Here is a 13,799-nt window from a genome sequence, read left to right as displayed (position 1 = left end):
GAAAGACACAAAAAAAAAAGGCCACAAGAATAGCACAAAGAACAGCACTAAAAGTGCCTACTCTCTCAAGGGATGTTTCAACTTAATCTTCAAATGAGGTTTCCAGCAGACTATGTACCAGTTCTTGAAGGCACTGGAGCAAACTGGACTAAGTTGCTTTTATGCTGATTATCTTATCTGAAATTCCAGGTGAGAGACTATGTGTCACTCCCTCTAACTAAACTGTCACATAATCATTATTAATCCCTCTCTCATGTGACAGAACAGTAATTATTTCTCAAGTGACAACAACTGTTCCCTGTAACTGCTGTCGTATTTCAATGAAAAGGCTCTTATGAACATCAATTAAGAAGGAGAGAAGATGATCTTCAGAGCTGCCAAACTGAGAATTTCAGGGATCAGCATTTCTCATCATCAAGGGTAAGATACATATGAGCAAATGGAGGTTGCTCTTGTTCCCATCAGTGATCAACAGACTGGTACACAGTGTCCATCAGAGACAACAGATCATTGAGAAGCTGCTGCACCTACAAAAAAAGGCTGTGCTTACCCACAGGCCTGTTCTCACCCACGTGAAACCAAGTGGACACCAGTGACAGTGACACCAAGTACATGAAGTTCTTCTACACATAGATGGGAAGATCTATTCTCTTGATTTTAAAAAGGAACACCAAAAACTGATCTATATCCTTTAAAGTACTGACTCAAGGCCAAGTTTGAATTCTGACTCATAAAACAATGCTGATCTAATGATCAATATTTAAGCACAGGGATTATTTGCAGAGATATGGCAGTATTTCAGAGTATCCTAAAAGAAACAGGCCTGTAACAGCAATTCTTGTTCTTTAAAAAAAAAAATTAGTGAACCCAAGTAAACCCTAATTAAGGAAACAAAGATCTTGCTCGTATTCCTCTTTTGCAAAAATAAAGAAAATGTGTATTTATTTACCTGCAGGCACCACATTCAAATGTTCCATTTCCTGCATGGCAGGCTGGACTATTAGGTTCTCCTTCACTCTGACACTGACACTCACAGATGAACTGAAGATTAATTTCAACTTCTTCAGTGAATCCCAGGGGTTTAATTTTAATTGTTTCATTTTGTTCTTTCTTTGGACATTCATTAGCTGTTATATTAATCTCGAATCTAACCTAAAAAAATAAGGAGTGTCATGTTACTACAAGGAGTTTTGTCTGTACTATTTAAAAGAAATGCTGTGTTGGACATTTTAAATGCATTTTGTATTTGAGCAGCAGCATTGCTCTGAGTTACCTCATCTCCAATAGAAATGTTAGAACACTTCCTTCCATCTTCTTGTGTGTCATTCACTCCATTCTTGCAGAAAGACTTGTAACTGATTGTCACTCCTTTTGGTAGCTTAGTATTTTCCAGGATAACCTCTGAAGAAAGGGACTGAAACAGCAGTTATTACCTAACTTCAAACTGAGTTGCAGACGTGTTCTGTTGAAGAACAGACATTACACAACTATGCCCAGTCTAAGCACCAACCCCAGAGGCACACTGGAATTATTTAAGTTCCAATGTGCTGAGAAACACCAGCCCAGGGCTGCCCAAAGTCACTCTGTGGTGACTCTTTCCCATGTCTGAGCTTGTTACAAGGTCAGGACAGGTTTCCACAGATGTTGGAGGCACTGGTTTACCCCACATCCTCCACAGGAGAAGGGAGGCTCATTTACACACAATGCAGAAATTAAGAAAACATTGTGGGGCCAAACCCGGCAAAATGGCCTTTTTTGCTAACAGTTGGAAGGAAGGTGAAAATGAAGAAGCTGAAGAAACTGTGGGATTTGGTTGTGAATTTTAGCTTTCCTTGTAATGCCATTTTAAATGACTTTAAGAGCACATCTTTTTCCTCATCTAACCTCTTACTGCCACAGAGGTTTAATGTTTACAATGGTTTACAGCAATGGACGGTATTTATAGTGTAGAACACTAACTAATTCACCTTAGAGTCTCTGCTTGAAAAACTTATGAGCAAGAAAAATTAATACATAAAATCTGAACTTACATTGTATGCATCAATGATCAGCTGGATCACATTGCTGGAATTTGAAGACAATGTTCCTACTGCTGATTTTGGTATCAGATTTTTCAGTTCCTTTCAATATTGACAAAAAAGAAGGAAAAGTACAGTCTTACTAACAAACAGTATAATTTGCAGTACAAATGGTGATATAATGCATTAGTGGAATAACTAGTCAAGTACTTCAGAAAATAAAGCTGCATTGCCAGTGATGAACACAATTTTTGAGGTTATACACAGCCTTACTGGCACCAACTCTGCATTTGGTAAGAGAATATTAAGCCTTGTACAAGCTGACCACAATCTCTCTTCAACCACACTTAGAATGCATTAAAAATAGGCAGGCATCATTTTCCAACAAAAATTTGAATACAGTTTAAGAAAGAACCCCAAAACCAAAAAAACAGGTTAAAAGAAGGAAAAATATTCATGTCCTTTACAAAGTCATTTCCTATTGCACAATCATATCCAGCAGTTTAGTTAATTTTAAACATGGGATACATAAATAGAACAAAAGAGACAAAATATGTTCTTTCATAAGTGTGTCCCCTGATTCAGTGTCCACACCCTCCTCAGCTATTTTGATGTAAAAAGGTTGACAAAAATTAGAACTGCAAATGTGTTCTCCACTCAGTCATACCTATAAAGAGTAGCTAGGAGAAGGGGCACTTTCTTACTGGAAATTACACAGAGAGTCAGTTTTGATTTGAAGAAATAAAAAAGCTTAATAACGAAGTATGTGGGTAGCAAAATATTACTTCCATGATCACTTACTTCCACAAATTAATTTAATTTCAAGTAAGTAACTTTTAATGACTTCAGAGTAATTTCTTTACCTTATAGACTGCCTGAAACTCTTCAGTAACAGCAAAGATTGTCTGAATATTGTTCTCACTAAGTTTTTGTACCAGATGAGCAATAGAGGGATAATCCTAAAAAAGTCAAGCATAAAATTAAATTCAAATTTGAGACATGTTGCTAGAAAATAATAAAAAGGATTCTGAGATCATAAAAACAAATCATCTTCAGAAACATACATAGAACTCCTAACTCTTCATGTCACAGTTCTAAAGCAAAACAACCTCTGAAAACAAACAGGCATTGGTAAGATTTCATATATGCCTCATGAAGATAGGTGTTCCTTCACATGGATGTTATCACATTCCATGCCATACAAAAGGTTAAATCCTTAATCTCAATGTCCTCAGAAAATTATCTTCAGCGCCTCAAAACCACTACTTTTTGTACTGCTTCACAAAGAAATGATAAAATAAAACTGAATTAATTTTAGGTTTTTATTGTGGTATTTTCACTCCAAGTTATGAATATATGAACACACAAACTTGGTGTGGTGTGTGAACCTTATTGTGGTTACCCCATCTGGTAATTTTTTCTCTTTGCATTTTTTGTCTGAACTCCCTCCCAATAAACCACGAAGACAATGTTAACCATACTCTTACCATAAACTTTGCATCAGAAGACTTCAGTCTTAAAAAACCATTCAAGCAGATATTTTACAGTATTTTTCACTAGTAAACTATTCTGAAAATGAAGACTGGTGTAATTATAAACTAATGACACAATCATCAGTTTTCCAGTGGACATACAAGTCCAGCTTGGGAGTGGGACTCTACGACCCTCGTGCACCCCTTCCAACTCAGAATATTCTGTGATTCAGTGTAGCATACAGGACTATTAGTCATCAGAAAGGTTAAAATCCAGCAACATATAGTCATAGCATGAAACCTGCCATTTCTTGAAAATTTCCAATTAAGGCTAGATGAATTCTTGCACATTTGCTTTAGTTTAACTAAAATCACTTTATGGAAACAGATAAATTTTCTAAGACATAGTGGTCTGACACCATATCAGATGACCCAACGAGTTCTTTTGAGCTTAAGCATCATAAAATATTCATTTCCCTAGAAGATGATATAATGACTTACGTAATAGTGGCTCATTGTGTACACATTATTTTCCAGATGACATTTCCCATCATTTGGCAGAACAATTCCACCAAGTTTACCATCTCCTGCAAAGTGGAAACCAGCATCCGTGGAAAACACTAATAGTCTTGTAACATTCCTCCAGCCAATTTGTTCCTTGGGAAAAACACAAACATATTTTTGGTATTTTGTACCAATTTATTTTAAAGCATTGGGAACCAACACTTGAGAGAGAAGTGCATGGAAAGTTAGAGACTCAGGAGAGGTCACACTGCAAAAGTGTCACCCTGGAAAACATTAATTCATGTAAACCTTGGAAACACTTGTGTTTCATTTAATGTCTGCTCCAAAATCTTGGCTGCAGGTTTTTCATCAAAGGCAAAAAAGATTCTTTTTGAGATACACCCTGTTCAGTTCTCAGTGGAGTATCTGAAAAGTGACAGGGTTTAGAAATCAGGCTCTTCACTCCCCTGCCATGAGCAGGCAGCCCAGGACACTGGTGTGCAGCACTGCTGCAGCTCTGAGCTGCCCAGCACCAGACTCTCAATAACCATCAGGCTTTGCCAACCTAGTGCAGATCTGCACCAGCACTCTGCCTGCCAGAGGACTGGCCCATCAGCATCCTGGCTCACAACTGTTCAATTACATAAATTGCCCTTTTCTAATTTTAAAATTTTATCCACGGAGCTGAAGCTCAAGCTAATTTAATGAAAGATGACCATGCAGAAATGTCATATACTAAGTTACCACCAAAAAAAACCTATAAGGCTTATGATAAACACTGCACTTTTAAATCAAGACTCCAGATCATTTCAGAAAGTCTTCAATCCATTGATCAACAGCAAAAATAATATGGAAACAGAGCAATTAACTTGGGTATTGCTTTTTTTGGAAATCCATTTGGTACAGGTGCATAGAACAGTCTGAAAAAATGACAGAAACAAGTAATCTTCAGGCCTTCAAAAGCAAGTAAAAAAGTAGTTTTCCATCTACTTTGAGAAACTAGTAAAAGTCACAACACACCAAATTTCTGCAACCACAAGAAGCTTACAGACCTTTAAAATGATCTGAGAATAACTGCTACCTCAGGATCTCATACACTTTTAAGCAGAACCTGAGTCTTCTTCTATAGCAAACTTTAAAAGCTTTGTCCCTATGTGCTGTGATCACAACCTCTGTTTGGCACCTTCACATTTCCCAGTTTCATTCACTCACTCAATTCTTCCTCACCTACCCTGTCTTGCTCACAGGAGGTGACATATTCAAAAATCAGCCACCATAAAACACTAAGGCTGCATTCAAACAATTTCATCTAATAGAACAGTAAAAAAAATAAATACACACTTACCCCACAAACTGCAACCTGCATTATTGCATCAAATCCACCTTCAGGAGAATCTAAGTTCCCAGAAATGTGCTGTTTACCTACAAGTTCATTGAACTTGTTTCCTTCACTGGTAAGGCTGAGCACATTTTTATAGCTAAATGGACTTGTACAGTTCTGGTCCCCTGTACAAGGATTTCTGAGTTTGGCTGGTGTTGTACTTATATAAGGCATCACAGTTTTCTCCACAAAAGAGCCAAAGCCTAAAACAAGAACAACAAAATCTCTGTAAGTTGAAGAATGGAAGTCTCATTTCTGTTATCACACATCAGAATTCAAATGCATTATAGCTGTACTGACATCAGAAATAGCTCTTTTACTTGTTTATGTCCCACCTTCTCCACCAATGCCAAATACTTTTACACTGTTCAATGGGTCCTATGTATTAAAACATCTGCCATAATACTGCTAAACTGAAAAAAAATACTCTTCATTTACAATAATGTAAAAAACATCAGGAAGGAAACTTAGAAGAAAATTATTGTATTTTTAGAATAGGCAAATCTTTCTTACCAATCCGAAAGTCTGAAGTTATTTTTTCCATCTCAAACATCAGAGCTGTTCCGAGACTTTTCACATTCTCTAAATCATCTTTCATAGAATAGGAGAGGTCCATAAGATAATAAAGGTCAATGGGGTAGTCTTCAGCTCTCTTGAATTTTAATGAAAATGTCTGGGGTTCCCCTGTTTTGCAGATTAAACAACAAACAGAAACCATTAAAAATTCCGTAACTGCACTGGCAAGAAAAATGCCTTTCTAAGGAAAGGCTTGTAAATCCTTATGAAGGTTTAGAACTGCTAAAGGTGAGTTATTAAGGTGAGTTATTTTTTCCTTCTGTTGACTGAAATGCTTAACAACAAATTATGATTTTAAAAAAATTTCAACAAGTCTTTCTTTCAAATATTCAACTTTGTATTTCTGAGGTGCTTTATCTCCCCACAGAAAAATTATCATGCCAAAACCCAAGCTTCTTATAATTGCTGCAATTTCAAATCTTCATACTTGTAGTCATTCTAACAAGGTTCCTCTAAGACCTAATGGCACAAATTTTCGAAATCTATTTTCACCCACGATGACTTCAGTAATTCTGAAAAGTTAAAAAACCACATTGTTTTAAAAGGTTTATAAAAGAAAAATTAATTCTGGATGGAACACTGCAAGTTACTTTGCATCTACCAAGCTCAGAGCACAGAAATGGCAGTGAGAGAACAGCAAGTCAGTATTTGTTGTGATTGTAAGTCCAGACCCTGCATTTTACCTACAGAAGAATGTAGTCTCACTCTGATGCTGAAAGACAGTGCAGAAGGATTGCACATACATACCACATACCCCTTCTTCCCAGAAACTGGAACAGTATTCTTTTGCCCATTTTATATGAAATATGGAATTAAATCAATAGAATTGCCCCCTTTCCTCAGTCATTGAGCTTAAGTGGCAGTATTGCTGCTACTTAAGTTTGCTTAAAAATTAGGAAACATTTGCTAAACATCAGCAAAATTAGTAATGTGAGAAAAACATTAAATGGCTAAGTCACATAACATGGTTTTCACCAAAAAATCCCCAAACAACAAAGGGGAAAAAAAGTCAGCACAAAAACCTGTTTAGATTTTCCTTAGCTAATATTTCAAGAAGTCTGCACAGAAAGCAAGTATCTCTCTGCAGTTCTCAGTCCCTCAGAGAACTAATACCAATGGAAGTGCTTACAAACATCTTTTGGGTAATTAGATTCTGGTTGTCCAGGTCCCTGCTATATTCTGATGAAGAAACTTCTGTGTCAGCAGAGGAACAATAACTTGGTTTGAAGCAAAAAAGTTCACATCAGAAATAAATAGGAGCCATACCAAAATTGCAAAATAATTTTCATTACTTTTCTCTCTACATCATGCTGAGCCTGCTTCACATCACCTTCCAATTATTACTGCAACTACCAGCAAGCAGCTGACCCCAAGTACAAGCTCATCTTCCAGGAAAACACAAGGCAGCTGCTCAATGTGTCTACAGTACCTAAGAACTCTCCCTGAGGACGATCTTTATTTGAGCCACTAGCCCTGCTCCTCCCCACCTCCCTCATTTGAACTAGATAAAGTTCTCTTTAGGGGCTAGAAATGGTACACAACTACTTTGTGTTTTCATTACTGTGGTTCTGTGCCCACATCTTTAGCCTCTGGAAGGTATTTTACGTAATAATCCAAAAATTGCGCTGCATAACTGCAAAAGCACTTTGTTCAGACATGCAGACTTCAGGAAACAGCAGAACTTCAAGCAAAAGGAAATGCTCCACTAACTTGAAGTTTTTGCTGACTCCCCTACTTTCATCCTACAGGCACACTGTAGAAAATCAACTACAAAATACTGAAAACAAAACAATTTTACCTTTCTGATGTATCTAACAATCCATGTTGTATCAATTTTCTCCTAAATTCTATTGGGAAAATAGAACAAGTGATACTATCTAATCTTTCTCAAAAATCAAACAGTATTTGGAGTACCTAAACACCTGGATCTGAACTGAATGGCTCTGCTATCATTCCTGTTATCTGAAAAATAGTCATTTCTGTAACAAAATGGTTACAGACACAAATCAAAAAATGCAGGTGTGGTGGTGACAGAGAATCATCCCAAAACTGGAACGAAACTGTCCTTACCAACTCTTAGATGCAGTGATAATTTCTGTGGCTGGATCTGTGTAATGGCTTCTGGTTTCAGCTTCTCTGCAGCACCTTTCTTACGATTTGTTACTTCTCTATTTTCCAGCACCTGTTTGCTGCCTCTGGGGTTCTCGATATCTTCCATGGGGCAGCCTTTACTCTTCAGTGCTGCCAAGTCATCACAGCGGGCAGATGTTGGCTCTCCTTCTTGCAAAAAGTCCTAGAAAACAAAGCAAAAGAGAATCACATTTACAGCTATGTGCAAGTTGTTATATTCTACCCACAACTGCTCTTCCTACAATGATCACATCTATTTTTTTCCAAAGTTCAGTAATAAAACACACGGTCTTGAAATATATTAAATGATACCACATATATTCAATGACTAGTATTTACTCCAGGAGTTTGCATCTACCTATACTTATCTAAGATGCAAGAAGGAAAAAAAATAAAGCCCAATGCCAACTCCACCAGAAGTGGGACATCTGTTTAAACTGGCTACTCTAGAAGTGACTGCGAGTAGAAAAATCTTTCATTTTCACATAGTACCAATAATGTGAACCTACTCATACAGCCTGCTTTCAACATTCTTTCCTTTTTAATTAAGATTATATAAGTACACCTTGGTACTCCACAACAAAGTAATAGCTATATGCTGACAGGGCAGGGCAAAGACAGACAACTCTTATTTTGGGGAAATTCAATCTGAAAGTAACACCCATAAGCAAAACTAATCCTTAACTTTGTTCTGAACAACAAATTATCATTACATCAAGCCTTAAAAAGCTCTAACCTCAAATATAAATAAATAAGGCTTCTAACTGAGAAACTTGGCAATTCTGATTCTGCTCCCTCCCCTAAAATATGCACATAAATAAATGTATACTGAAGCTTGTCAGTTTTTGGTGACACAGACCTCCAGGAAATCTGATAGCTCAAGGTGAAATTATAAAATCAGTCAGTTTAATTAAATATTGCGAGTTTATAAGCTGGTTTGGGGAATAGTAAGTAGGCAATATACAGAAATAAAAATAAATTATCATCTCCTAGCAAGAAAAAGGAAAATTTCTCAGTTTCAATAACAAACCAAAGAAGAGCTATAGAAAATATGTTCTTCTGTTTCCAACCTGAAGAAGATATGTCAGCAGACAGTGGTTATATCTTATATTTTGCAGTTTCCTAAAGTTAATTTTTCTTAACATACCCTTTTTTGTTTCATAATGAAACAAACTAGCCACCCACACAAACCTATCTCTTAGTCCTCAGGTCTATCAATAGAAAACTAAAATTTGAAAGAAGAAAAATCCCCTTCAATCTCTTTCCCTACTCCACCTACATCTGTCTAAAATTAGCTCTAACTCTAATGTCACTGGAAGACTATAATTAAGCATATTCAGACAGATTCCACATTGGAGTAATTTTAAATAACTATGAGACGGCTTATAGGGTCTGTATACACTTAGGATTTAGAAAAGGAGAAGTAAACACATTGTGAAAAATGTTTATACTCAAATCAGAAAAATCACAGCATTTGATTGTTAAAGTACACATAAGTATCGAATTGAAGAGCTACAGGAAATTACTATTAATGAAAACAGTCATTTCTATATGGGTAAAGTATTTACTAAAGTTTGAAACCAAGGGGAAAAACCAAATCATAAAAAGATGTTTGCAACACTTACAGTTTTTTTACACCAGCCACAGTTTGGTCCTGCTTGTATACATTCCCCACATGACTTTGCATTTGCTTTTATGCAGTCGCTTCCACCTAGAGAAGAACACAAATCCGTCACTTTAGGTATAAAAAGGTGTTTTACAACAACAGCATTTCACTTTGGCTCACTCTGGTTTTGTAAACTAAGTTCCAACTACAGGTTATTAACATGAGATATGTGCATCTCTGCCATTAGCATTTGTCTAGTGAGGATGTATTTATCCACAATAACTGCTAAACAGATAGTTTTATAAACTGCTGCAGTGCAATCGAGCGCCTTACCCTGCTGGGCAAATCCATTCCATATCAAGCAACAGAGGACGCCAGCACACGTGAGCCACTTGAAATTAGTCTGGAAGACAAAACAGAAACCAAACTGGGTGATTTACTCTACAGAGTAAGTGCAAAAAAGATAATTTCACGAAGCTGTGCACATACAACAGTGTTTCAGAGGAGACAAGGAACACAGAACAAACACAAATCTAATTCTCTTAGTAGTACCACTGGACAGTTTTGCCCTAATACAAACCGTGTTTGCGGGCTACACTGTATTTAGAAGGGGTAGCTTCTTAAATTGTTTTGAAATGCTCTTCTGCTAGGTAAACCAGCAAGCTATGAGAAATTTGAAAACATTGTTGACTTGGGAGGAAGAACCCAGACCAATTTTTTAACAGGTTATAAAAAATATTTACGTTCTGAATGTTATCAGAGAGAGACTTCTAAATAAAGCTACCACAGCAATACAGGACGGAAACAGAGTTTCTAGACTCACACCTCTGTTTTAAGATAAACACCAAAACATGTTTTTTACAAAACATTTTCTTCGTAATCTTCAAAAGGCATTTTACAGATATGCACTTTACACAACAAACTAGAAATTTCATCTCAAAATATGCACCATAAAGCATCCCTGACATAAAATCTACCTGTTTTTTCTTCTTTAGACAACAGAAAATTAATGGATACCACCCATATCAAAGAAAAAAAAAATGTTCAGTGCTAAAAGTATTAATGAAAGGCTAAATTTTTCTAAATTGTTTTCTACCTTAATAGTGCCAGGTTCAGTTGCCTTTTAAATTTTGATACAATTTTAAATTATATTTCTCTTTTATTCATTATAAAAGTTCTGAGAACTTAGATGATAACAGCCAGTTTCCTTGAACACCCTAAAATATTGCTGCTAATTAAAGCCTCTCCAGTCATCCTGGAAACAAAAGTATTCTTAATAACTTTTGTCCTAAAAAATATCTTGCAGTATAGCCAAGGAAAAGTGAATTTGGCAGAACCTCCTAAACAGAGTATGTCCTTTTTCTAGAAGCCATACTGTTTTTTGTGTAAATTAGCAACAAAGTAAGCAGTGCTCAATTAGTACAGCAGTTGAGCTTTGGTTTTTGCACACCGAAACACAGTTTTTAATTTGCACATCCAGCCAGACCTATCAGAGAAGGGATGGCTGCTCCAAAATCCAATGGGGAAAATTTCAAACAGAAGCCAACCCTTTGCTAACAAATTGTATCCAACAACAGTATTAGATGGCTCATATTTTTCAGATAAATCATTTTGGCTCACTTTTCAGTGGATGCTATGGTGAGAGGACAGGCAGTGGAGTTTAGACACAGCAGAATTAAGAGAATATGCCATTGAACTACTTTGACAGATGTTATACATAAACACAAAAGAAATTAGTGGTTAAAAAAGAGGAAAAAAGAGGAAGCATGAATTATATCCTACTTAACTTTTGAATGCTACTTTCTGCATATACACAACTTGAATTTCTCTCTGCACACTGTTGCAAGTGACCAGTCCTTCATTCACAAAAACTCTCTTCCAGAACACATTTATTAAGTCCCTCTATAAGTAATCACCTAAATTCAACCTGTGCAACCACCAACCTCGATCAGAGAGAATGGTGACCCCAGGAATGCGAGCAGGTGGAGGACAGATGAAGGGACTGAACCAAGCCTTGGAAAGACAGTGGTTACACGGTTAGGATCTCACCTACCAGACCAGGAGTCTGGACAGCAAGTCCTTACCAGGTTGCTCAGCTTTCAGGTTCTTCTTTCCTGGCTTTATGGTAGGTATGCTGTGTTCAGCAAACCTTGCTTCCCTCAAGTGAAAGGATATTTTCTTACTCGAGAAGCAGTTTTGCTTTTAGTACAAAAAGCTCAGAATGGGGTGGACTTTTCAGTAAGAAAAAAGCCAAGCTGCTGGCACCAGGTGAGCACCATCTTTTCTGTCAGCCTAGATGAGAAAACTACAAACAGCTCACCTTTTTAGGGCAGACTAAGAGTGGATGCACAGCAAGTCCACACAGACTATATAAATAAGTCAGCAAAGATGTGACACAGTGCTAAAGCTATGATTAAGATCGTTTGGAAGAGAAACGTTCCAGTGGAAGCGCATCCGCGTGATGAACGCAGCTCTGGGCATAGAGTCCCAGTAAGGCTAACAAGGAAAACGTCCTTTCCCATATATGGCCGCGCCAATGCCTCTCCCAGCGGCCCGCTTCCTCTGCCTCCCCAGCCGAACAGCTTTTCCAGCTCTCTTCCTCTGCCCCCCCAGCCGAACAGCTTTTCCAGCTCTCTTCCTCTGCCTCCCCAGCCGAAGAGCTTTTCCAGTTGCCGAGCGCTGGGCAATGCGAGCACGGATCTGCTGACGGGGCTCAGCTCTGGCTGCTGCCCCACGCCAGCCAAGCCGTGCACGCCCTCGTCCTCCCACCCTCCTGCGGCTGCTGCAGCGCCGCATGCACTCCCTGCAAGTCCCAGCAGATTCTTCCATCGAGGGAATAAACCCAAACAAATCACTCCGAGCACTCCCGCTGACCAAAGGAAGCCTTTGGAAACCCTTGGTGGAGCTACAACTAAATGTCGTGTCAGTATTTAACCAGAGATGACTGCAACTGAATAAAAACCCAATTGTTAAAATGAAATAATATGTTTATGCCACATTTAACTATTTTCTATTATACTCAATCCGCCCTTTCTAAAGCCTTTGTGAAAAATGCCAATCACTTGTATTTTTAAAATTTTAAAAGTTCAATAGTAATAAAATGGTTATAAAAATAGTAATACAATTGGACAATTTGAATTAGGACAATATGAGACAACAGAAACAAAGAGTTACGGATGTCTGGGTAGCTTTTTCTTAAAAAGGACCCCCGTTAACAAAGGATTAACCCTTAAAAGCAATAGTCTGTTGCATATTCATACACTTCATACATGATGCATAAATTCCACTCAAATACAGGATTCTGTCTGGTCATCATCAGCTTCTTCCTCTGAATCCCGACAGTGCCTTCGAGGTCGGAAGAAGTTCGTTTCTTCTGATAAGAGGGCAATAAATTCTTTTTCTCTGAAAAATTTAGGTGTCCTGTGGCTGCTATCTCGCTGCAAGTCCTTTCTTTAAAAAAAAGTATCCTACATAGCATAGATTCTATTTTAACAGTTTTTATAACCTAAAACTATACTTAACACACTACTTAAGAGAATTAATACAGCATTACTTTCTAAAACAACACATATAATATTAATTTTAATATTTGCAAAAAGCCAAATCATAAAATACGCATTTTTCACACCTTGAAAGATTCCAGAATCCTTGAAAAAGTGTTTTTTTTTCTCCTTGAAAAAAAAGCAACTCAAAGCCAAGAGGCTGAAATCTCTTTAACACTGTGTCGCCACTTGGATTCTTTCTAAAAGGCTGCAAATGGTGTGCTGTTGAAAAACTGATTTTAAAATTATTTCCACACATTTGTGAACCATACTCTATTTTTGTTAAATATTTTAGGAAAACAAACATGGACATGACCTTAAATGTTTAGATTCAATGCTTTCCAAGTTGTTTTTTTTTTACTGTCTCGACAAACAGTAATGCTTGAAGAAAATTTTTTATTTATAAAATCAGCTTCAATGGAAATTTCTGCAGCTTTTAATTTGAAATGAGAGACTCATTAACTGACAACAGAAAGAAGGAAGGATTTTTTCTCCATAGAATTTGTAAATTAAGTATTTAGAACTTTCACATTCTGCTAATTATCAAGATATTTACAACTGACTACTCCA

The 13,799-nt window shown here is 37.1% G+C and overlaps 1 protein-coding gene across 2 annotated transcripts in view; it reads right to left on the bottom strand.

The window, feature by feature from the left end:
* Positions 1 to 13,799, bottom strand: part of ITGB1 (integrin subunit beta 1) — a 43,440-nt gene that overhangs the window by 13,194 nt on the left and 16,447 nt on the right. For both annotated transcript variants that reach the window (XM_074528316.1, XM_014270316.2), the window contains exons 2-11: positions 10,021 to 10,090; positions 9,707 to 9,792; positions 8,022 to 8,244; positions 5,889 to 6,059; positions 5,340 to 5,578; positions 3,992 to 4,147; positions 2,882 to 2,977; positions 2,031 to 2,120; positions 1,274 to 1,414; positions 950 to 1,152 (exon numbers count right to left, since the gene is read on the bottom strand). In XM_074528316.1, the coding sequence (XP_074384417.1) occupies positions 950 to 1,152; positions 1,274 to 1,414; positions 2,031 to 2,120; positions 2,882 to 2,977; positions 3,992 to 4,147; positions 5,340 to 5,578; positions 5,889 to 6,059; positions 8,022 to 8,244; positions 9,707 to 9,792; positions 10,021 to 10,090 (1,475 nt within the window). The remainder of the gene's footprint in view (positions 1 to 949; positions 1,153 to 1,273; positions 1,415 to 2,030; positions 2,121 to 2,881; positions 2,978 to 3,991; positions 4,148 to 5,339; positions 5,579 to 5,888; positions 6,060 to 8,021; positions 8,245 to 9,706; positions 9,793 to 10,020; positions 10,091 to 13,799) is intronic.

The sequence above is a fragment of the Zonotrichia albicollis genome, chromosome 1 (genome assembly GCF_047830755.1).
Source record: "Zonotrichia albicollis isolate bZonAlb1 chromosome 1, bZonAlb1.hap1, whole genome shotgun sequence".
Lineage (NCBI taxonomy): Eukaryota > Metazoa > Chordata > Aves > Passeriformes > Passerellidae > Zonotrichia > Zonotrichia albicollis.
Note: the sequence above shows the minus strand (reverse complement) of the source record. Positions and strands in the feature narration are given on the sequence as shown.